At 42.2% G+C, this 22,553-nt stretch overlaps 1 protein-coding gene across 14 annotated transcripts in view; it reads right to left on the reverse strand.

Moving 5' to 3' along the window:
* Window positions 1-16,528: 16,528 nt before the first annotated feature.
* Window positions 16,529-22,553, reverse strand: part of MLIP (muscular LMNA interacting protein) — a 301,520-nt gene continuing 295,495 nt past the window's right edge. For all 14 annotated transcript variants that reach the window (XM_055406484.2, XM_055406489.2, XM_055406483.2 and 11 more), the window contains one exon: window positions 16,529-17,325. In XM_055406484.2, coding sequence (XP_055262459.2) covers window positions 17,320-17,325 — 6 coding nt within the window. In that variant the 3' untranslated portion in view covers window positions 16,529-17,319. The remainder of the gene's footprint in view (window positions 17,326-22,553) is intronic.

The following is a 22,553-nucleotide window of genomic DNA, read 5'->3' on the forward strand; positions in this document are numbered from 1 at the left end:
TGCCTGATGAGCTCTGGATGGAGGTTCGTGACATTGTACAGGAGACAGGGACCAAGACCATCCCAATGGAAAAGAAATGCAAAAAAGCAAAATGGCTGTCTGAGGAGGCCTTAGAAATAGCTGTGAAAAGAAGAGAAGTGAAAAGCAAAGGAGAAAAGGAAAGATATAAGCATCTGAATGCAGAGTTCCAAAGAATAGCAAGGAGAGATAAGAAAGCCTTCCTCAGCGATCAATGCAAAGAAATAGAGGAAAACAACAGAATAGGAAAAACAAGAGATCTCTTCAAGAAAATTAGAGATATCAAGGGACCATTTCATGCAAAGATGGCCTCGATAAAGGACAGAAATGGTATGGACCTAACAGAAGCAGAAGATATTAAGAAGAGGTGGCAAGAATACACAGAAGAACTGTACAAAAAAGATCTTCATGATGAAGATAATCACGATGGCGTGATCACTCACCTGGAACCAGACATCTTGGAATGTGAAGTCAAGTGGGCCTTAGAAAGCATCACTATGAACAAAGCTAGTGGAGGTGATGGAATTCCAATTGAGCTATTTCAAATCCTGAAATATGATGCCGTGAAAGTGCTGCACTCAATATGCCAGCAGATTTGGAAAACTCAGCAATGGCCACAGGACTGGAAAAGGTCAGTCTTCATTCCAATCCCAAAGAAAGGCAATGCCAAAGAATGCTAAAACTACCACACAATTGCACTCATCTCACACGCGAGTAAAGTCATGCTCAAAATTCTCCAAGCCAGGCTTCAGCAATATGTGAACCGTGAACTTCCAGATGTTCAAGTAGGTTTTAGAAAAGGCAGAGGCACCAGAGATCAAATAGCCAACATCTGCTGGATTATGGAGAAAGCAAGAGAGTTCCAGAAAAACATCTATTTCTGCTTCATTGATTATGCCAAAGCCTTTGACTGTGTGGATCACAATCAACTGTGGAAAATTCTGAAAGAGATGGGAATACCAGACCACCTAACCTGCCTCTTGAGAAACCTGTATGCACGTCAGGAAGCAACAGTTAGAACTGGACATGGAACAACAGACTGGTTCCAAATAGGAAAAGGAGTACGTCAAGGTTGTATATTGTCACCCTGCTTATTTAATTTATATGCAGAGTACATCATGAGGAACGCTGGGCTGGAAGAAGCACAAGCTGGAATCAAGATTGCTGGGAGAAATATCAATAACCTCAGATATGCAGATGACACCACCCTTATGGCAGAAAGTGAAGAGGAACTCAAAAGCCTTTTGATGAAAGTGAAAGAGGAGAGTGAAAAGTTTGGCTTGAAGCTCAACATTCAGAAAACGAAAATCATGGCATCTGGTCCCATCACTTCATGGGAAATAGATGGGGAAACAGTGGAAACAGTGTCAGACTTTATTTTTGGGGGCTCCAAAAGCACTGCAGATGCTGATTGCAGCCAGGAAATTAAAAGATGCTTACTCCTTGGAAGGACAGTTATGACCAACCTAGATAGCATATTAAAAAGCAGAGACATTACCTTGCCAACCAAGGTCCGTCTAGTCAAGGCTATGGTTTTTCCCGTGGTCATGTATGGAAGTGAGAGTTGGACTGTGAAGAAGGCTGATTGCCGAAGAATTGATGCTTTTGAACTGTGGTGCTGGAGAAGACTCTTGAAAGTCCCTTGGACTGCAAGGAGATCCAACCAGTGCATTCTAAAGGAGATCAATCCTGGGTGTTCATTGGAAGGACTGATGTTAAAGCTGAAACTCCAATACTTTGGCCACCTCATGCGACAAGTTGACTCACAGGAAAAGACTCTGATGCTGGGAGGGATTGGGGGTGGGAGGAGATGGGGACGACAGAGAATGAGATGGCTGGATGGCATCACCGACTCGATGGACATGAGTTTGAGTGAACTCCGGGAGTTGGTGATGGACAGGGAGGCCTGGCATGCTGTGATTCATGGGGTCGCAAAGAGTCGGACACGACTGAGCGACTGAACTGAACTGAACTGATGACCAACCTAGATAGCATATTGAAAAGCAGAGCCATTACTTTGCCAACCAAGGTCCACCTAGTCAAGGCTATGGTTTTTCCCGTGGTCATGTATGGATGTGAGAGTTGGACTGTGAAGAAAGCTGATCACCAAAGAATTGATGCTTTTGCACTGTGGTGATGGAGAAGACTCTTGAGAGTCCCTTGGACTGCAAGCAGACCCAACCAGTGCATTCTAAAGGAGATCAATCCTGGGTGTTCATTGGAAGGACTGATGCTAAACTGAAACTCCTATACTTTGGCCACCTCACGCGACGAATTGACTCACTGGAAAAGACTCTGATGCTGGGAGGGATTGGGGGCAGGAGGAGATGGGGACGACAGAGAATGAGATGGCTGGATGGCATCACCGACTCGATGGAGATGAGTTTGAGTGAACTCTGGGAGTTGGTGGTGGACAGGGAGGCCTGGTGTGCTGTGATTCATGGGGTCACAAAGAGTCGGACACGACTGAGCGACTGAACTGATCTTCCACCTCACTTATCCAATTTTCTGCCTCAGTTATTTTACTGTCAGTTCCCTCCAGAGTGCTTTTGATCTCATTTATTGCATTATTCATTACTGATTGAGTCTATTTTTTCTAGGGCCTTGTTAAACATTTCTTGCATCTTCTCAATTCTTGTCTCTAGTCTATTTATCTGTAACTCCATTTTGTTTTCAAGATTTTGGATCATCTGTACTATCATTATTCTGAATTCTCTTTCAGGTAGACTCCCTATCTCCTCCTTTTTTGTTTGGTTTGGTGGGCATTTATCATGTTCGTTTATCTGCTGAATATTTCTCTGCATTTTCATTTTGTTTAGATTGCTGTGTTTCGGGTGCCCTTCTGTCAACTGGAAATTCATGGTTCCTCTTCATTGTGGAGCCTGCTGCCTGTGGATGGGACTGGATAGGTGGCTTGTCAAGGTTTCCTGGTTAGGGGAACTTGCGTCTGTGTTCTGGTGATTGGAGCTGGACCTCTTTTCTCTGAAGTGCAACGAAGCATCCAGTTGTGAGTTCTGGGGTGTCTATAGCTTTGGCATGGCTTTGGGCAGCCTGTCTTTTAATGCTCAGGGCTATATTCCTGCTTCGCTAGAGAATTAGTGTGGTATGTCATTCTCCTGAACCTGTTGGCTTTTGTGTGGAGTTTGGTTTCAGTGTAGGCATTGAGGCTTTTGGGTGAGCTCTTGTCTATTAACCTTTCCTGGAATCAGGAGTTCTCTGATGTTCTCAAGCTTTGGAGTTAAGTCTCCTGCCTCTGACTTCAGTCTTATTCTTACAGTAGTCTCAGGACTTCTCCATCCATACAGCACAGATGATAAAACTCCTAGGTTAATGGTGAAACGGTTATCCACAGTTAGGGACACCCAGAGAGGTTCACAGAGTTACATGGAGAAGAGAAGAGGGAGGGAGGAGATAGAGTTTACCTGGAGGAGAAAAGGAAAATTCAAAAGGGGAGAGAGCAATCAAGCCAGTAATCACACCCCTAAGTGAAAACGGATACTGGAGATTACATTCTTAAAAGTACAAAATTGATAACAAATACCAAAAAGCAAAGATTAAAAATCTAGAGTAGAGGTTAGACTCTCAAAAAATAAAGATAAAAATTCAAAACAAAATCAATCACAAAAATAATAAATATATATATATGAAATTTGCTTTAAAAATAGGGTCTTTTGTGTAAGGTAATAGTAGGTTATAAAAATGAAAATTAAAGGAGTAATAAAGAATGTAAATTTTAAAAAAATTTAAAAGTGATAATAGTAAAAATATAGCTAGGAATTTCTCTGGAGCTGTTGAGGACAGTGTGGGGTCAGTTCAGCTTCAGATATTTCCTTGTTCCAGCTTGTACTTGTTCTCAAGGTCTATAGGCCCCCTCCAATGCTTAGTCAATGCTAACTACAGGGTTTTAGTCTGTTGTACCTGTCACTTCCAGAGCGGTTCCCTCTTCTTGGTTTATTTTGGCTTCCTCTTTTTGCAAGTCTCTTCAGTGTTTAATTTCCGTCCTGACACAAGGAGGTGAAGGTGGTCACTTACTTAGGCTCACTTGTTCAGCTGTGTCGTGGGGAGGGAGGGACATTGCAAACAAATATCACTGGCATGTGTGGGGAGTGCTCACAGTGTATGGACCACACTGGCTTTGCCCCGGCTCAAGGTGGCGTGTGCTTCCTGGGTCTACACTGCTCAGGCTCCAGGGTGCTCTGCGGGGGCACTGTCCAAAGCGGGCCTTGTGTTTCCTGAACTTCCCAGGTCTAAGCCACTCAGGTTCTCGTGTACTCTGCAAGGGCACATACCCAGTTGAATGTGTGTTTTGTGCCCTTCCCAGGTCCGAGCATCTCAGGTGACCAGGTTCTTGGTAAGTGCACTGTCCCAAGTGGGCCATGTGTATTAATCACCTCCCCGGTCCTGGCCTCTGGTTTCCTGGGTGCACGGTGAGAGCACCGTCTCAGGTTTACTGTGTGTCTCCTCTGGGTAGCTGATCTCAGGCTGCAATGTTCCTGGCAGATGTCAACCGCCCAGGACCCCAGGAAAACATGGTCAGCAACTGGGACCCTGCTCACAGTTTGGTGGAGGATGCTAGCCTCTGCGGATGAGACTGTAGAAGCCCTTTGCCTTCCAGCTCTGGCTGTCACATGAATGTTGAGTTTTAAGTCAGCTTTTTTACTCTTGTCTTTCACCCTCATAAGAGGCTCTTTAGTTCCTCTTCGCTTTTCTGCCATGGGACTTCCCACGCGGCACTAGTAGTAAAGAACCTGCATGCCAATGCAGGAGACATAAGAGATGCAGGCTTGATCCCTGGGTCGGGAAGATCCCCTAGAGAAGGAAACGGCAACCCACTCCAGTATTCTTGCCTGGAAAACCCCATGGAGAGAGGAGCCTGGAGGGCTATAGTCCATAGGGTCACAAAGAGTCAGACATGATTGAAGCGACTTAGCACAGCGCATCTTCATAACCTCAGCACATCTGAGGTTATTGATATTTCTCCCAGTAATATTGAGCTTGTGAGTCATCCAGCCCAGCATTCCACATGATGTGCTCTGCATAAAAGGTAAATAAACAGGATGACAATATACATCCTTGATGTACTCCTTTCCCAGTTTTGAACCAGTCAGTTGTTCCATGTCTGGTTTAACTGTTGCTTCCTGAACTGCATACAGACTTCTCAGGAGAAGGTGGTATTCTCATATCTTCAAAAATTTTCTAGAGTTTGTTGTGATCCACACAGTGAAAGGTTTTAGAGTAGTCCATGAAACAGAATAGACATTTTTGGGAATTCCCTTGCTTTTTCTATGATCCAATGGATGTTGGCAATCTGATCTCTTGGGTTGGACCCCAGGAACCCTCTGCCTCTTCTAAATCCAACTTGTACATTTGGAATTTCTCAGTTCACATACTGTTGAGCCTAGCTTGAAGGTATTTGAGCATTACTTTGCTAGCATGTGAGATGAGAGCAATTGTGCATTAGTTTGAACATTCTTTGGCATTTACCTTCTTTGGTATTGGAATAAAAACTGACCTGTCCCAGTCTGTGGCCACTAGGAGTTTTCCAAATTTGCTGACATACTGAATGTAGCACTTTAACAGAAAAATCTTTAGGAATTTGAGATAACTCAACTGGAATTCCATCACCTCCACTAACTTTGTTCATAGTAATGCTTCCTAAGACTTACTGGACTTCACACTCCAGGATTTTCTGGCTGTACAGAGTGACTATACCATTATGGTTATCTAGGTCATGATGATCTTTTCAATATAGTTCTTCTGTGTATTCTTACTACCTCTTTTTAATCTCTTCCACGTCTGTTAAGTCTTTGCCATTTCTGTCCTTTATTGTGTCCATCTTTGCATGAAATGTTCCCTTGGCATCTCCAATTTTATTGAAGGGATGTCTAGTCTTTCCCATCCTATTTTTTTCCTCTATTTTTTTTTTACCTTTTTCTCTTAAGAAGGCTTTCTCATCTGTCCTTGCTATTCTCTGGAACTCTGCACTCATCTGGGTTTATCTTTCCCTTTCTCCTTTGCCTTTTGCTTCTCTTCTTTTCTCACCTATTTCTAAGGCCTTCTCAGACAACTACTTTGCCTTCTTATATTTCTTTTTCATGGAGGTGGTTTTGGTCACTACTTCCTGTACAGTGTTACCAACCTTCCTCCATAATTCTTCAGGTACTCTGTCTACCAAATCTAATCCCTTGAATTTATTCATCACTTCCACTGTATAATCATAAGGGATTTGATTCAGGTCATACCTGAAATATCTAGTGATTTTCCCTACTTCAATTTAAGCCTGAATTTTGCAATAAGGAGTCAATGATCTGAACCACAGTCAGCTCAGGTCTTATTTTTGCTAACTGTATTATGTTTCTCCATCTCCTTATGCAAAAGATATATAATCAATCTGATTTTGGTTATGACCATCTGGTGATGTCCATGCAGAGTCATCTCTTGAGTTGTTGGAAGAGCATGTTTGCTATGACCAGTGTATTCTCTTGGCAAAAATCTTTTCGTTTTTGCCCTGATTTATTTTGTACTCCAAGGCCAAACTTGCCTGTTACTCCAGGTATCTCTTGACTTCCTACTTTTGCATTCTAATTCCCCATGATGAAAAAGACATCCTTTCTTGGGTCTTCATTTTCTTTGGCATTATTGGTTGGGGCTTAGATTTGGATTATAGTGCTATTGAATGGTTTGCCTTGGAAATGAACCAAGATCATTTTGTCGTTTTTTGAGATTGCACCCAATTACTGCATTTGTGACTCTTGTTGGCAATGAGGCCTATACCATTTCTTTCTTGGGATTCTTGTCCACAGTTGTAGATATAATGGTCGTCTGAATTAAATTCACCCATTCACACCCATTTTATGTCACTGATTCCTAAAATGTCAGTGTTCACTCTTGCCATCCCCTGCTTGACCATGTCCAATTTACCTTGATTCGTGGACCTAACATTCCAGGTTCCTATGCAATATTGTTCCTTACAGCATCAGACTTTCACCACCAGACACATCCACAAATAAGCATCATTTCCAGTTTGGCCTTCTCTTTCTTTCTGGAGCTATTTCCCTACTCTTCCTCAGTAGGATATTGGACACCTACCAACCTGGAGGGCTCATCTTTCAGTGTCATATCTTTTTGTCTTTTCATACTGTTCATGGGGTTCTTGAGGCAGGAATACTGAAGTGGTTTGCCATTCTCTTCTCCAGTGGACCACATTCTGTCAGAACTCTCCACCATGACCCTTCCATCTTGGATGGCTCTGCATGACATAGCTCATAGCTTCATAGAGTTACACAGGACTGTGACCCATGTGATCCATTTGGTTAGTTTCCTGTGATTGAGGTTTTCATTCTGGAGACTTGGATTATAGTTCTTACTTCTTCTGTCTGCCCTCTGATGAATGAGGATGAAGAGGCTTGTGCAAGCTTTCTGATGGGAGGGACTGGATGTGGGGAAAACTGGGTCTTGTTCTGGTGGGCAAGGCCTTGCTCAGCAAACCTTCAATCCAACAGTCAGGCAATGGGTGGGGCTGTGCTCCCTCTCTGTTAGTTGTTTGGCCTAAGAGGACCCAGTCCTGGAGTCTACAGGCTCTATGATAGGGCTACTGGTGACTTCCAAAAGGACTTATGCCAACATGTCCGTGACATAAGCCACCACAATTCCAAGAGTTGGTCTCAAAGAAATAGGAACATACTGACCCTGGAACTGAAGATCAACTCTACTTAAACACGATGCTTATTACACCATCTCATGGTCAATTTCAAGATGATTGTTTGAGCTAATGTACTGTTTCTGTATGTAGTCCACTCTCTCCACCTATAAAATATTTTGCCCATGATTGTCAGTGGGGGGATTCAGCCTTTGGATAAGAGTTCCCTATTCCCACAACCCTGGTTCCTGGCCTCCAAAATAAAGCAAACTTTCTTTCCACCAACTTTGCTTTTTTTTTGCTTTTAATCAGAGAGCAGCTGGACCCCACTTTTGGTAACAGTTGTATATTGATGGGTGATTACACGGGTGACATACTTAGAGTGGGTGGACTGCAGACTGTGAAGCAGAAGCACACCACCCAGCTCTTGTTTCATTCTCAGCAGCACGCAGGCATCTAGATTATGCCAGTTCCCATACCTTCTAAGATGAGTCGAGAAAGAAATCAGTTCTTTGGATAGCTCCCCAAAAGCCAGCACTGTGGGCTACAGGTCCAATCATTTCTCTCCTTCTCCAGGAGTTGAGAGTTTTCTTCTCAACCATATGGCCACATGCCAGGGCTAGGAATTGTTGTGAGACAGTGCCAGGAATTGTCCTACTGGCTTTGATGCACCTGAATCTGTGCTTGAGTCTTAACGGACTTCTGATTCTCTCACAAAAAGAACTGGTCCCTGTATTGTTATTGAATTAGTGTCTCCATGGGAGGAAGGAGGGAATGGGGCTTTCTACTGTAACCAAGTGGGACCCTACCACCCCTCACCCACATCCTCTATCTGCCTTTTATCTGTAGAAAAACTTTAATCAAAGAATAAATGTAACCAGAAGTGAGAAAATGCAGAAAGGAAAACAGTCAAGCAAAACAAAATAATAATTACTTTAGCCATTAAACAAAGTCTAGGACCTTTAGTTCCTCTTCCAGGACTATATATAATATTCTGAGCATGTCTTATGAGATGTTTTGCAGATACTGAAACCCCCACCTGGTAGGAGAAGCTAACTGTGTGCTGCCCACAAGCACTTAGATCCCAGACTGGTTGGAACCAGAAGCTTGATGGTATTGATTCCCAGTTAGCCCACCACCAACCAATGAGAAGGATGTCTGCAAGGTGACCACACATCCCACAAACCCCCTCCCTCACCCTGTCTTTTTAAACATTCCCCTGAAATCCATCAAGGAGTTGAAGTCTTCTAAGTACTAGCTTCCTGAACTCCCTGTTTGGCACCTGGAATAGAGCTATTCTTTTCTACTTCACCCAGAACTCTGATTCTAAGCTGCAATTCAGCACCAGAGCACAGAGGTCAGGTTTTTGCTTCACCACTCTGACATCTTGCTGACTTCACTCACCTATTGTGTGTCTTTCTGAGAGCTAAGAAATTCTTACTAGAAGGCCCTGAGCAGATTTCCTCTTAAATGTCTTAGATAAGAATTAGGTCCCATCTTACACCATCGATGACAGTGGGCTCCAAATGGCACCAAGAATTAGGACAAATAAGTTTTCATGTTAGAAGCAAAATGTTGGGAAGAGAGTATTTCTTTTCTGCAGGAAAAAAACAGTGGTTTGGAAATTTGGAGGAAGGAAAGACGCATAGGACACAAAGGCACCAACACTGCAGGAAGACTATGTTTTGTGGAGTCTCTGCCTGTATAAGCAATTTAAGTCAGCCTGATCTTGCATGATTCTGGGAAAGAAATTATATGGAAGGCAGCCACCATATCACCATATCAATTTCCTAAAACTGGGACATGTGGCAACCCTCCAGCATGCATCTCTATGCGTCTTAGAGGACCTAGCTGCCTCAAGCACAATGTAGAGGCTTGAGAGCCTCTGAAGTGGAGACACAGGGTCTAGGCGGGGCCCATGAAGTTTCTTATCCAAGCCCAGGATGCCTCATTTTGGTGGTGCTGTTGACTCTGACTTATTTGGGCAACTAAAGAGGGGTTCAGACATTTTTTAAAAAAACACTTCAAATCTCAGCGACCCTTAAAGTTCAGTTTCCAGAGCATCAGCCCCACTTGCCCAGGAATAAGGGGTGTACTGGGGATTTGGGTTGATTTAGACAATCAGAGAGAACAGTCCTCAAGGAGGAGGAAGAAGAGCCCAGAGAAAAGGAATATCAAAGAGCCACTTTGTAACACATCAGGGCAGGAGAAGTAACATGATTCCTCGTGAACATAAACTATAACCATTTGATTATGGCTACCTCTGTGTGGGACATTCTGAACACAAACCTAGACTCTGTAGCTCAAGACCATGATTACAAAAGGGTTCTTCATGAATAGAGGATGCAGGTTGGGAAGACTGGCATCCAGTGTTTGCCATTCTGGCTGAGAAGAGTTGTATCAGCCGCTTATACCTAGGATCTGTAAGAAAGCTTACATAAACCATCCTATTGGCACTCGCTGGTCTGTACTGAAATATTCAAAAGGGAGTGTAGATTATTCTATAGCCATCAGAATGAAAACAAAGAAATGCTTATAACTCAGCTGCTAGTAATGAAGTACAGGAGTGTGTCTATTTGTGTGTATATATAGGTATGTGAGGGAGAGAAAGTGTGTGTGTGTGTGTGTGTGTGTGTGCGCGTGTGCTGGAATGTACTGGGATGTTACAGCAAAACCTGAATAAACCTTTTAGCCAACCCAGTAAGTTGGAAAACAATTAGAAACTGGAGAACTGTGACCACATTTAAAATGGAAGACCAATTTAACACCCCATATGCTTTTGTTCCCTTGTGCACCTCCCTCCCATCCCCGAGTCTGGCGGCAGTGCTAACAGGCTGTGACACCGCAAAAGCCCAGGGCCTGAGCACCGACAGGGAAGCATCAGCCAGGGAAACCTTCACTGGGGCTGTATGCGGACTGGCCCTGACAGTCAAGGACACTCTCTCCATAGGAAATATCTGAAACTCGCTCCACAGGGCAGTTCAACAAAGCAGGAGCTTATCAGGTGTACAAAGCACATTTTCTTAAATTCTGGCTCTAGGCTTACATGGAACTAGGATACAAGCTGAAAGGACTGTTCAGTCAGCTGCAGATTTCCATTTATGTTTTCTATTAATTGTAGAGATAAAGCACTTACTACTTAGGGAATGGCCTGACATGACTTACTGGCAATAAGCCCCCCAAAATTATCTTATAAAACAAAAGGGACTCTGGGTTTCAGAGCTGACAGCAACCTCAGCTTCGTATATTCTGCTCCATTTAAGTCTTCTAAAGGAAGCACACCTCTCATGCAGCCAGTCAACAGAAGCTGAAAAGTTTTCTGGGCATTTTTCCAGAAAGTCAAGTGCATTTTTAATTAATAGCACTTTTGTTATTTCTCCCCATATTATTATCTACCACTGAGACAGAATGTAAAAGCACAGGTTGCCTTCACCATAGCTTATCATTCAATTCATAACCGCAATAGTTCAAGTATAAGGTCAAATATCTCCTGTCCCCTTTGCTACGTAAGTTGGTCCTGGAGCCTGAGATCACAGCTGCATCAGAGAGCTGAACATGGCAAATTCTCTAAAAATAGGGTCCATAGAGTTAAGGGATCAGCCCCTCGGGGAAGTCAGATCGGAGCCTAGGCTATGGTTCAAGCTCAAGCTGTGATCTGAAGGGAGCCTGGTGATGAGGGCGAACATGACAGGGGAGTGGATTTCAGTCTGCTCCCCATTGTTATCCAATGTTCACCTCTATCAGTACTGCCACAAAGCACGCTTTCAGCTAATTATTGCACACAGATTTCTTTCTTTCCGTTGGCTTGTATTTTTCACTGTTTTCATCTTAGAGATTCTGCTCAGGGTATGAGTCACCATCTGTAGCCCTCTGGAAAATGTTATTTTTTTTTTAACATTATTTACTAAGCTTCCTCTGACTATTGCACAGTTTCATGTTTAAAAAATTTATTCTCAGAGTCTTCACTTAAGGAGAGTCTAGACTCAGGTGCTGAAGGGATATTATTGAATAATTCCAAATAAATCCATTAGAAAACCTTTATGAGAAAAAATTAAAATGTGTTCATTAAAATAGAAAGTAAACAAAAAGCCTTTCTAGTTAAATATATTGAGAATAATATGTTCTAAAACATGAGGGGAATATAATTTACAACAGACCACAAGACTATGTGGAAAGTCCCCAAAATGTAATATGTATTTTAAACAAATTCAGTAATAATTCCCAATTATTATATGATTACTCTAAGGCTTCCAGACTTGCTCTAAGCAAAACAATTTTTCCTTCTTACCAAACAAACGCTCTTCTCACACAGTTTATTTAATTTCTAATAGACAGTTTTCATCAAGTATGAAAATACAAGGCAGTAGAGTTAAGATTTTTGTTCCTAGACCTAATTGCAGAATTGTCTGCTTGCCTAATAAATACAATTCTGAGAATTCCCCTTATTAAGGTTTCCATGAACTCTTCCTTCCTGTATGTTACTTCAGAGACTATAAAAGGTAATATTCAAGGGACTTGCCATTTTTTCCAAATTGAAATTTCACATGAAGATAGAGTCTTATTGGAAATACACCATGAGAAGTCCCAAAACAATAGATATATGTGTATGCATAACTGAACCACTTTTGTCTATACCTGAAACTAATGAAACTGTAAATTAACTATACTCCAATATAAAATTAATTTTTTTAAGACTGATCAAGAAATCAGGGTTATAAAGGTTGATAGTCCAGCTTTAGAATGACTGCCCCAATTTACTCTGAGTTTAATTAACTGTGAGAACACATTCCACCTTATGTCCTAGAAGCCACCCACGCACGTCCAGGAGGATGACCTCTGGTCACCCACTGAAGTCACTGGTCTTAGGGTGATTTTTCACTGGCTTCTCCCCTCTCTAGCTCACTCCCTCACTCCTTTATCAGGGTTGCCTGTGATCACTGGACATGGAACAACAGACTGGTTCCAAATAGGAAAAGGAGTACATCAAGGCTGTATATTGTCACCCTGCTTGTTTAACTTATATGCAGAGTACATCATGAGGAACGCTGGGCTGGAAGAAACACAAGCTGGAATCAAGATTGCTGGGAAAAATATCAATAACCTCAGATAGGCAGATGACACCACCCTTATGGCAGAAAGTGAAGAAATAGCCTCTTGATGAAAGTGAAAGAGGAGAGTGAAAAAGTTGGCTTAAATCTCAATATTCAGAAAACTAAGATCATGGCATCCGGTCCCATCACTTCATGGAAAATAGATGGGGAAACAGTATCAGACTTTATTTGGGGGGGCTCCAAAATCACTGTGGATGGTGATTGCAGCCATGAAATTAAAAGACGCTTGCTCCTTGGAAGGAAAGTTATGACCAACCTAGACAGCATATTAAAAATTAGAGACATTACTTTGCCAACAAAGGTCCATCTAGTCAAGACTATGGTTTTTCCAGTGGTCATGTATGGATGTGAGAGTTGGACTATAAAGAAAGCTGAGCACAGAAGAATTGATGAGTCTCAACTGTGGTGTTGGAGAAGACTCTTGAGAGTCCCTTGGACTGCAAGGAGATCCAACTAGTCCATCCTAAAGAAGATCAGTCCTTCTTGGGTGTTCACTGGAGGGACTGATGTTGAAGCTGAGACTACAATACTTTGGCCACCTGATGCGGAGAGCTGACTCATTTGACAAGACTCATTTGATGCTGGGAAAGATTGAGGGCAGGAGGAGAAGGGGAAGACAGAGGATGAGAAGGTTGGATGGCATCACCGACTCAATGGACATGGGTTTGGGTGGACTCCAGGAGTTGGTGATGGACAGGAAGGCCTGGTGTGCTGCAGTCCAATGAGTAGCAAAGAGTCGTACATGACTGAGTGACTGAACTGAACTGAACTGTGATCACCTCCAAGATAAAGTAACCACACACTAAATACTTTCTTTAAATCTACTCACCAGGGAGCCCAAATAAAGACACAGCCTCAGTACCTGTCTGTTCCACACCTAGTCCACATCTATCCCCGCTACCTTCTTCCCTCCAAGCACCCACTGTGCTCCCAAGCTGCTCAGGGCACTGACACTATCACCACCCAATCTGAAAAGCATGCTGTCTTCTTGGTTCTCCCACAATCAATGTGTCTCTCCTGTGCCTGTGCTCTCAGCACTCTGATCACTGCTGAGAGACTGAACAGATTGCACAGTGGCATTCAGATGCAGTTGCTTTGGTAGAAATAATACAGTAGCAAAAGCAAAAGGCCTGGTGCAAGGTTTATCCATCACTACTTTGGTGACCTCAGTCAAATAACCCTTCAGGTTCAAGGTCTTTTCATCTATGACATGAAGAAAAAATACCTAAGGGACAACTGCCCTGATTTAGAGGGTCTAGAAGTTTCTGAGAATTGGAAAATTTAGCATGGATAGGACAACATGTTCAAACAAACTTCCTGTCTTAAGTATTGCCTTTGATGATGGTAAAGCCTGAGTTTTCATAGTTCAGATCTTCAAGTACAGAGAAGTTGGAGACATAAGAGCCCTAACACATTGTTGTGGGAATAAAAATGAGGGCATACATTCAAGGGAATAGTAATGGGGAAGGACGTAGCCCAATTAAGCAGATCCAACCTGGCCATTCTAAAGGAGATCAGTCCTGGGTGTTCATTGGAAGGACTGATGCTAAAGCTGAAACTCCAATACTTTGGCCACTTCATGCGACAAGTTGACTCACTGGAAAAGACTCTGATGTTGGGAAGGACTGGGGGCGGGAGGAGAAGGGGATGACAGAGAATGAGATGGCTGGATGGCATCATCGACTCGATGGACATAAGTGTGAGTGAACTCCGGGAGTTGGTGATGGCCAGGGAGGCCTGGCGTGCTGTGATTCATGGGGTCGTGGAGAATCGGACACGACTGAGCGACTGAACTGAACTGAACTGAACTGAATGAAATGAACTGAACTGAAATGAACTGAAATGAATCCTATTATGAATCCAATTAAAATTAAATAATTCTAAACCTGGGTGTATATACACTCCAGAGAAATTCTCATAAAGGTACACAGGAGGTTACAAGAAACAATATACAATAAGTCCCGTACCTATAAACAAGTTCCACTCTGAGAGTGTATTCGTAAGTCCAGTGTATTCGTAAGTTCAACAAAGTTAGCCTGGATGCCCAACTAATACAGTCGGCTGTATAGTACTGTACTGTAATAGGTTTATAAAACTTTTCACCCAAAAATACATTTAAAAAACAAACAAAATATAAAACATTTTTAATCTTACAGTACAGTACCTTGAAAAGTACGATAGTACAGGACAGCAGCTGGTATGCAGGGCTGGCGTGAGTGAATAGGTAAGAAGGGTTTCTGACCGGAGGGTGGAGAGGAGGTGGGAGATAGAGCTGGAGAATTGTCCGCAACAGAAGACGGGACAAGCTGCAGTTTCGCTCACACCTGATGCTGGTGGCACAGGTCTGGCTCCTTCCTGGAACCAGATGCACATTCATCTGGTGCATGATGTGAATGCAAAGTTCACAGCTTTGAAGGTTCGCACCGAGGGGACTTACTGGACATCACAACTGGTGGAGGGTAGAGAGAGGCTCTCTGAGAGCTCACCCTGGGGCAGGTGGGTAGCTGAGATGCGAAGAAGGCACCTCAGGTAGCTGAAGTGTTTACAGAGCAAGCCACTAGGTATTTATAGAGCAATGTTGATAGAGCTTAAACACCACAGGGTGAAGTGGGAACAAAAGAAACGAAATATAAATTATAATATCATTTACATTTATTAAATATATAAGGAGGAAAAAAGAATGCACATCTTCAAAACATATATAGGTAAAGAATATATATCAAACACAAGAAAGTGTACCTATAGCAGGAAAAGAGAAGATAGAAATCCTTAGAAAAGTTAATCAATCGTCCAAACAACAAGTACACAGGAGAGGGGTCTTGCCCAAACTTCTAAGAGCAATGAACTAGGGAGTGTGATTAACTCAACCTTTTGTTCTCAAAGACGAATGGATAAACAATTGAATAAACGGCTGTTTTAGAACCTGATTATCTGGTGTTAGTTCTGTCTTTAGCATTTACTAGGAGAAGGAAATGGCAACCCACTCCAGTGTTCTTGCCTGGAGAATCCCAGGGACGGGGGAGCCTGGTGGGCTGCCATCTATGGGGTCACACAGAGTCGGACACGACTGAAGTGACTTAGCAGCAGCAGCAGCAGCTTGATTTAACCTTTTAGAACCTCTTCTCACAAACATAAAATATGAATAATACTATTACCTGCCTCACAGGCTCACTGTGAAGGTTAAATCAAATTCGTGGTGCCGGACATGTGATCAGAACACAGTGACTACTAGAGATGATGATCAATAATCTAAAATGATGCCTCACACAGTCTAGCAGGTAGAGAAGTAGTGTTTGGGGGAGAAGAAATGAGCAGAAAGCATTACTAGGGCCCCACTTCTCCTCACCCACTAATGGAGGAGATGATGAGGACTTTGTATTTCCAGGCACCAACTGGAAATACAGTTGGTGCCTGGAAATACAGGATGTTTTTCTTCACTGCTGCTCCATCTTTATGCCACAATACAACAATGGAGCCATCCAAAATGGTGCGTGGAGGATGAGGAGGCAAGCTGTTCTGTGGGCAACTCTCCTTGCTTTGCCCTGGGCAGGATGATGAGGGTGATGGAGCAATGGTCTGAGGGCGCAGTGGCTCCAAGGAGAACATGAGCTGGGCACAAGGGTACGTAGTGTCTACCGAGTCCTCTGCTACCAGGGGCTCAATGTCCAGAACCGTGGTGGATTCTTCCTTGGTGTATCGCCCCAACTGGGCAGACAAGACAAAGGCAACCACTTTGAGAAGGTGAAGACTGGATGCTGGGGGTGGCAGCTAGGAAAGAAAGGGAACACGGCCAAGATGGTGGGCACTGGGTATGCTAGAGTTGGGGGGCTCCCGGGACTGTCTGCAACAGGGTCGTTTGCTCTCCGGTCTCGGCTGCTCCCAAGATGATGGGTACAAACTAACTCCCAAGCAGCCTTTGTAAGAATCACGTGGACAGTCAGAGAAACAGTGATGCAGAAATAGTTCAGCAACACGACCTAAACTTGACTGTCTGCATGTCCCAGGAAGCACAGAACGCCAACAGGACAGGAAAACAGCATGTGTTTTGTGTAAATGCCAGCTTTCACACCTTCAAGAGTTTCCCAAAATATCCCTGAAAGCAGGCAGGGACTCCTTTTCAAAAAGTTACTGTTTTTTTAATGTGTAAAAATAATTAAGCAGCAGGGAAATATAACCTGATTCAGATAGTAACATATGCATAAAATAAAACTGGTGTTGAAAAATCATCACGCCCATCCTTCTAATTCCCCGTGTTTCTTTTCTATTTGCCTGCTAAACAGAGGGCCACGTTAGTATTGCTGTCAGCTTAATAGAAGGCATTCAAGGCTCTAACAGTGGCAGGAGAAACTGTAGGTAAATCTCTTCTAAGCGGGGTGTTAGTGACTGCTGCCACGTTATATGCCTGCAGGGAACTTTTTTAGTTCCACCGCAGTTCATAAGGAAAACACTAAGACTGAAAAATAAGAGTGATAAAAGTTAAATCTAGCAAGTGATTAGCACCAGCGTTCCAAAAACTTCAGCCCAGCCTGAGTGTTCACTTCTGCTCCATCTTCATTGCTGCAAAATAAGAGGAAACAGTAGTCAGGTTAATGGAGATGGAATTTAAAAAACATGCCCATTCATATTCAAGTATAGCATTTCATATAAAAATGATTTGGAGTAGGAAGTTTCTGTCTGTTGTTTTTCTCGGTAGCTGCTTTTTTGTTATACAATTAATGGTAGGATAAAGACACCCAGTGGTACCTTCAAATCAGACCCTGGTCTCTCCAGAGCTCAGCACAGCAGTTCTGACCTCCTGCAAGGGGTGACAATGGCTTTGAGGGGCTGGTGCCACCTTAAGGAACAGCCCTGCCATATCCCACCCACAACCCTCATCCTTCAATGACTTGGTTGCTGCCAACTTTTTCTTTAATGTTAAATGCATCATTCCCTAAAATGTAGCCTGTAAATCACAGAGAAGGTAAAGTGAACTGGGATTGGATTTTCAAAATCGGACATTACAAAACCAGGAGGCAGCAAATGAACCTCTTGCGTTTTTTTTTCACATACTAATTCCACTGGCTTCCCAAGGCTGCTATGGAGTAGCGGGGTGGTTCCACTGATTTCTTTATCCATCAATCTCTGTTTGATAAGATTACACAGTCTGGAGCAGATAAAGTGAAGTGAAGTGGCTCAGTCCTGTCCGACTCTTTGTGACCCTGTGGACTGTAGCCTACCAGGCTCCTCTGTCCATGGGATTTTCCAGGCAATAGTACTAGAGTGTATTGCCATTTCCTTCTCTAGGGGATCTTCCCGACTCAGGGATCAAACCCAGGTCTCCCGCATTGTAGACAGACACTTTACCGTCTGAGCCACCACAGAAGTCCCTGGAGCAGATAAGGTAAACTTAACTGAATCAAGGCTATGGTTTTTCCCGTGGTAATGTATGGATGTGAGAGTTGGACTGTGAAGAAAGCTGATCACCGAAGAACTGATGCTTTTGAACTGTGGTGCTGGAGAAGACTCTTGAGAGTCCCTTGGACTGCAAGGAGATCCAACCAGTCCATTCTAAAGGAGATCAGTCCTGGGTGTTCATTGGAAGGACTGATGCTAAAGCTGAAACTCCATTACTTTGGCCACCACATGCGACGAGTTGACTCACTGGAAAAGACTCTGATGCTGGGAGGGATTGGGGGCAGGAGGAGAAGGGGACAACAGAAATTGAGATGGCTGGATGGCATCACCGACGATGGACATGAGTTTGAGTGAACTCCGGGAGTTGGTGATGGACAGGGAGGCCTGGCGTGCTGTGATTCATGGGGTCGCAAAGAGTCGGACACAACTGAGCAACTGAACTGAACTGAACTGAGTGGAGATCAGTATTAGTAGATTATACCAGTCTAGAAAGAAGTAGAAAAGGAAATATCAGAGAGGAGAAATTTAGTTCTAAAACTGTACTCTAATAGAGTAATGTGATAAAATAACATTGAAAGGAAATGACCATAACTATACATTTGCAGGTGCCAATGCATGGCTGTCAACAGAGCATTCCAAAAGGCTGGTGGAAATTGAGGGAGGTCAGTTTCTTTTCTGCAGGCAACTCTCTGTTTTGTGTTTTGTTGTTTTTGTTTTAATTGTTTTTGAGGGGAAGTATGGTTGATTTACAAAGCCATGTTAGTTTCAGGTGTACAGCAAAGTGATTCAGTTACACATTTATATGCATATATTCTTATTTAGAGTCTTTTCCCATATAGGCCATTATAGAATGCTGGGTATAGTTACCTGTGCAATACAGTAGGCCCTTATTAGTTAACTATTTTATACATAGTAGTGTGTATCTATCATAGGAAAATGAATATAGTTCTCTGTGCTATAGTAGGACCTCGTTGATTATTTTATATATAGCAGTGTTTATATGTCAATACCAACCTTCCAATTTATCCTTCCCTCTGTCCTGTTTCCCCTGGTAACCATAGGCTTGTTTTCCACATCTTTGACTCTGTTTCTGTTTTACAAATAAGTTCAGTGTTTTTATTTGTTTGTTCTGTTGGTTGGTTTTTTGTCCTGAGCCAGACCAAGGGGTGAAGAAGCCACGGTCTCAGAGAGCTGTGGCTCAGAGCCGCTCCATAGGGGATACGGGGGACGTGCAAAGCATGAGGGAAGCAGACAGGAAAACTGACTGTACCAAAGCCAAGTGGCTGAGCAGGACAGAGAAACAGGACATGCCCTGAGTCATGGAGGAGAGCGTTCATTTGCCAGATTAGGAGAAGGTGGAGAAAAAGTTGCTAAAAACAAGAGGTAGCGGCACTCCTACACTGATTTGTTCTGGCCACAGAAAATCAATAGTCATGAAATAAATGAGTTGGAGGTTTCAACATTTGAATTCTCTGAAGTTTTAGAATGAAAAGAGAAAAATGCCTCAATGACATCTCCTCCTTTTTCCTTCTAACAAATAAAAATGAGTATGTTTTTTATTTTCCTGAGAGTAGCAACATTTGGTGGGCTTCCTGGGTAGCTCAGATGGTAAAGAATCCGCCTACAATGCAGGAGACCCTGGTTCGATTCCTAGGTCTGGAAGTTCCCCTGGAGAAGGGATAGGCTACCCACTCCAGTGTTCTTGCCTGGAGCATCCCCATGAACAGAGGAGTCTGGCGGGCTACAGTCTATGGGGTCACAAAGAGTTGGACACGACTGAGCGACTAAGCACAGCAACAGCAACATTTGGTAGCTACTCTTACGAGATATTTAAAGAAATCATCATCTTTGACTAACTCTTATGAAGGGCTATGTATTTTATATACTAACCACTTTACACCCATTAATGTAAATCTTCACCATAATCCTTTGATCTAACTTTACAGAGAATGAAATTGAGGCTCTAAAAGATTAAATACCATGCCCAAGAACACAGCATTAGTAATTAAATACTTATTTGTTCAATGTTTCCTGTTTGTTTTTGTTGGTCATACAGTCATTAATTTGTTTCATCCATATTAAAGCATATAACATGTTTGACTTGTAAACTTGTAAACATGTAAAAACTCCCCAGAGGAGTTTCAACAGAGGATTTAAGGATATACGGGATTATAACATTCAATTAAATATTGGACAAAAGGCCTCTCAATTCTTTTTCAAATGTAAGATGTTATATTATAGAAATAATTAGATCAGATAGCAGAAGACTAGGCATATCATGCCTTGACACCAGGCTGGCAAACTGAGCACCATTTCTCATCTCCTCTGAACCCACTAAAAGGTCAAAGTAGTGTTTACCACCACCATTCAGCAGTTGGTTTGAAATGACATGATGTTATGACAGGTTGAGTCAAGATTTTATAACTTTTGTGACTTTTCTGTTTTCTTTGCCAATCTCAATATAGGTAAGGAGCCGAATTCAGTTCAGTTCAGTTCAGTCGCTCAGTCGTGTCCAACTCTTTGCGACCCCATGAATCACAGCACGCCAGGCCTCCCTGTCCATCACCAACTCCCGGAGTTCACTCAAACTCATCTCCATTGAGTCGGTGATGCCATCCAGCCATCTCATTCTCTGTCATCCCCTTCTCCTCCCGCCCCCAATCCTTCCCAGCATCAGAGTCTTTTCAGTGAGTCAACTCGTCGCATGAGGTGGCCAAAGTATTAGTTTCAGCTTTAGCATCAGTCCTTCCAATGAACACCCAGGATTGATCTCCTGGAGCCGAATTACTCAGGAAAAACAAATATCTACATTTAAGAAATATGCAAACCATTAATAAAATAAATAAATTATTATTTTCTGGCTCGTTCCCAGCAGTGAAGGCTCAGTATTATATCCTGTCACCAGCTGAACAATAGTTATTTTGGATAAGAAAATATATACAAGAAAGACCATGAGATATTTAGAAAATTGCAATTTTGGAAGGAGTCACATTCCAAAATTGGTTTTGTTTAAAGTTAACTTTAGGTAATAAGTGATGCAGTGTTGTCAAACTTTAAGCCAGTGTGACAGAAAGCACTTTCTTAAAGAATGTGCTGTGTAAATTGATTTTTCCTTCCCTTTCAATATATAACCAACTCTGAACAATCTTATCTGTCAAATGAAAGAGAATGATCTACACGTCTTCTTGTAAAGATGAAGCCAGACTTCAGGTATACAAAGCAAATTATCATTTCCAGAAAAGTATCTAATAATTTATTAACAGTTACATATTAATTTTTTCTGAAAATTTAAAATATATTTTGGACTTTTTCATAACTACTAAAGTTGGTGTAAAAATACAAGATCTAACATCAGAATTTATTATCCATAAGACAGAAGTGACAAAATATTCAGCAGCTAAGGTCTTATTTGGATAGGATGGTAGGTGGAGAGTGCAGGTCTAACGGATTCTAGGAAAGATAATGTTGAATTTGGAGTCAAAAAAATTTAATATCTGGTGACCTGAGCCCTGCATAGTTATTAACCCTGATTCTATTATTTTGTTTTGTTTATCTTGTAAAGTTAGTGCCCACAAAAAGGTCAGTCCTTCTACTTTCTGATTTCTGCTCAGCCTTTTACCATGATTCATTACAATATAAAACCCAACATGAATCTATTGAAATGACTTTGAAGGAAAAACCCCTAAATTGTCAAACCCTCACCTCTCCTATAATATTTACAACTGAGTCCCGAGAAAAGAAAAGTCAATGAGACTTGTTTCTCTTTAGTGGCTACTTTAGAATCAGACTCTCAGATTCTGGTACTACTTCATATCAGCCAGGAGTAAGGACAAATAAAAATGTTTAAGAGGCTTAATTACCCTTGCTGAAAGTAAAAGAAGAAATTTCCCTCCCTTGTTCTTAGAGCATTTGTTTCAGAAAACTTGTCTCCTCTCTTGGAAATGGAGATAAATCCTTGTGAAACCTAGATGGGCATCTTATCAGTTTTAAGACTCAGAAAAATCTCAAGGACTTGACAACCATCTCCTTTAAAGGTAAACATCCAAAGGAGATAGAAGAAGCCTTATCTCTAAGTTTCTCCTAGGTTCTCAGGAAGGATGGGAGTCTAACTTTAGTTGACACCTGGCTCAAAGTTGTAAAAATAGCTCCTGTCTTAAAGATAGGAGAAGTTTCTTTTTCCTTTGTATAGAGTCAATGAAATAACACAGGTGGTCCTCCCAATTACCAAGTGACTTAGAATGAGCTAAGTGCAATAAACACTATTTGTCAAGTCCTCTTATTTGAGAGTAAATTGAATTATTGTTTATCTTGAGAATATATATATATATAATGGGTTAAACCTACTTGGCTATGTGAAGGGTGAGATGTCTTCTGTCTTTGTGATCTTTTGG

The sequence above is a fragment of the Moschus berezovskii genome, chromosome 23 (genome assembly GCF_049115385.1).
Source record: "Moschus berezovskii isolate FMDL1 chromosome 23, NW_MosBer_1.0, whole genome shotgun sequence".
Lineage (NCBI taxonomy): Eukaryota > Metazoa > Chordata > Mammalia > Artiodactyla > Moschidae > Moschus > Moschus berezovskii.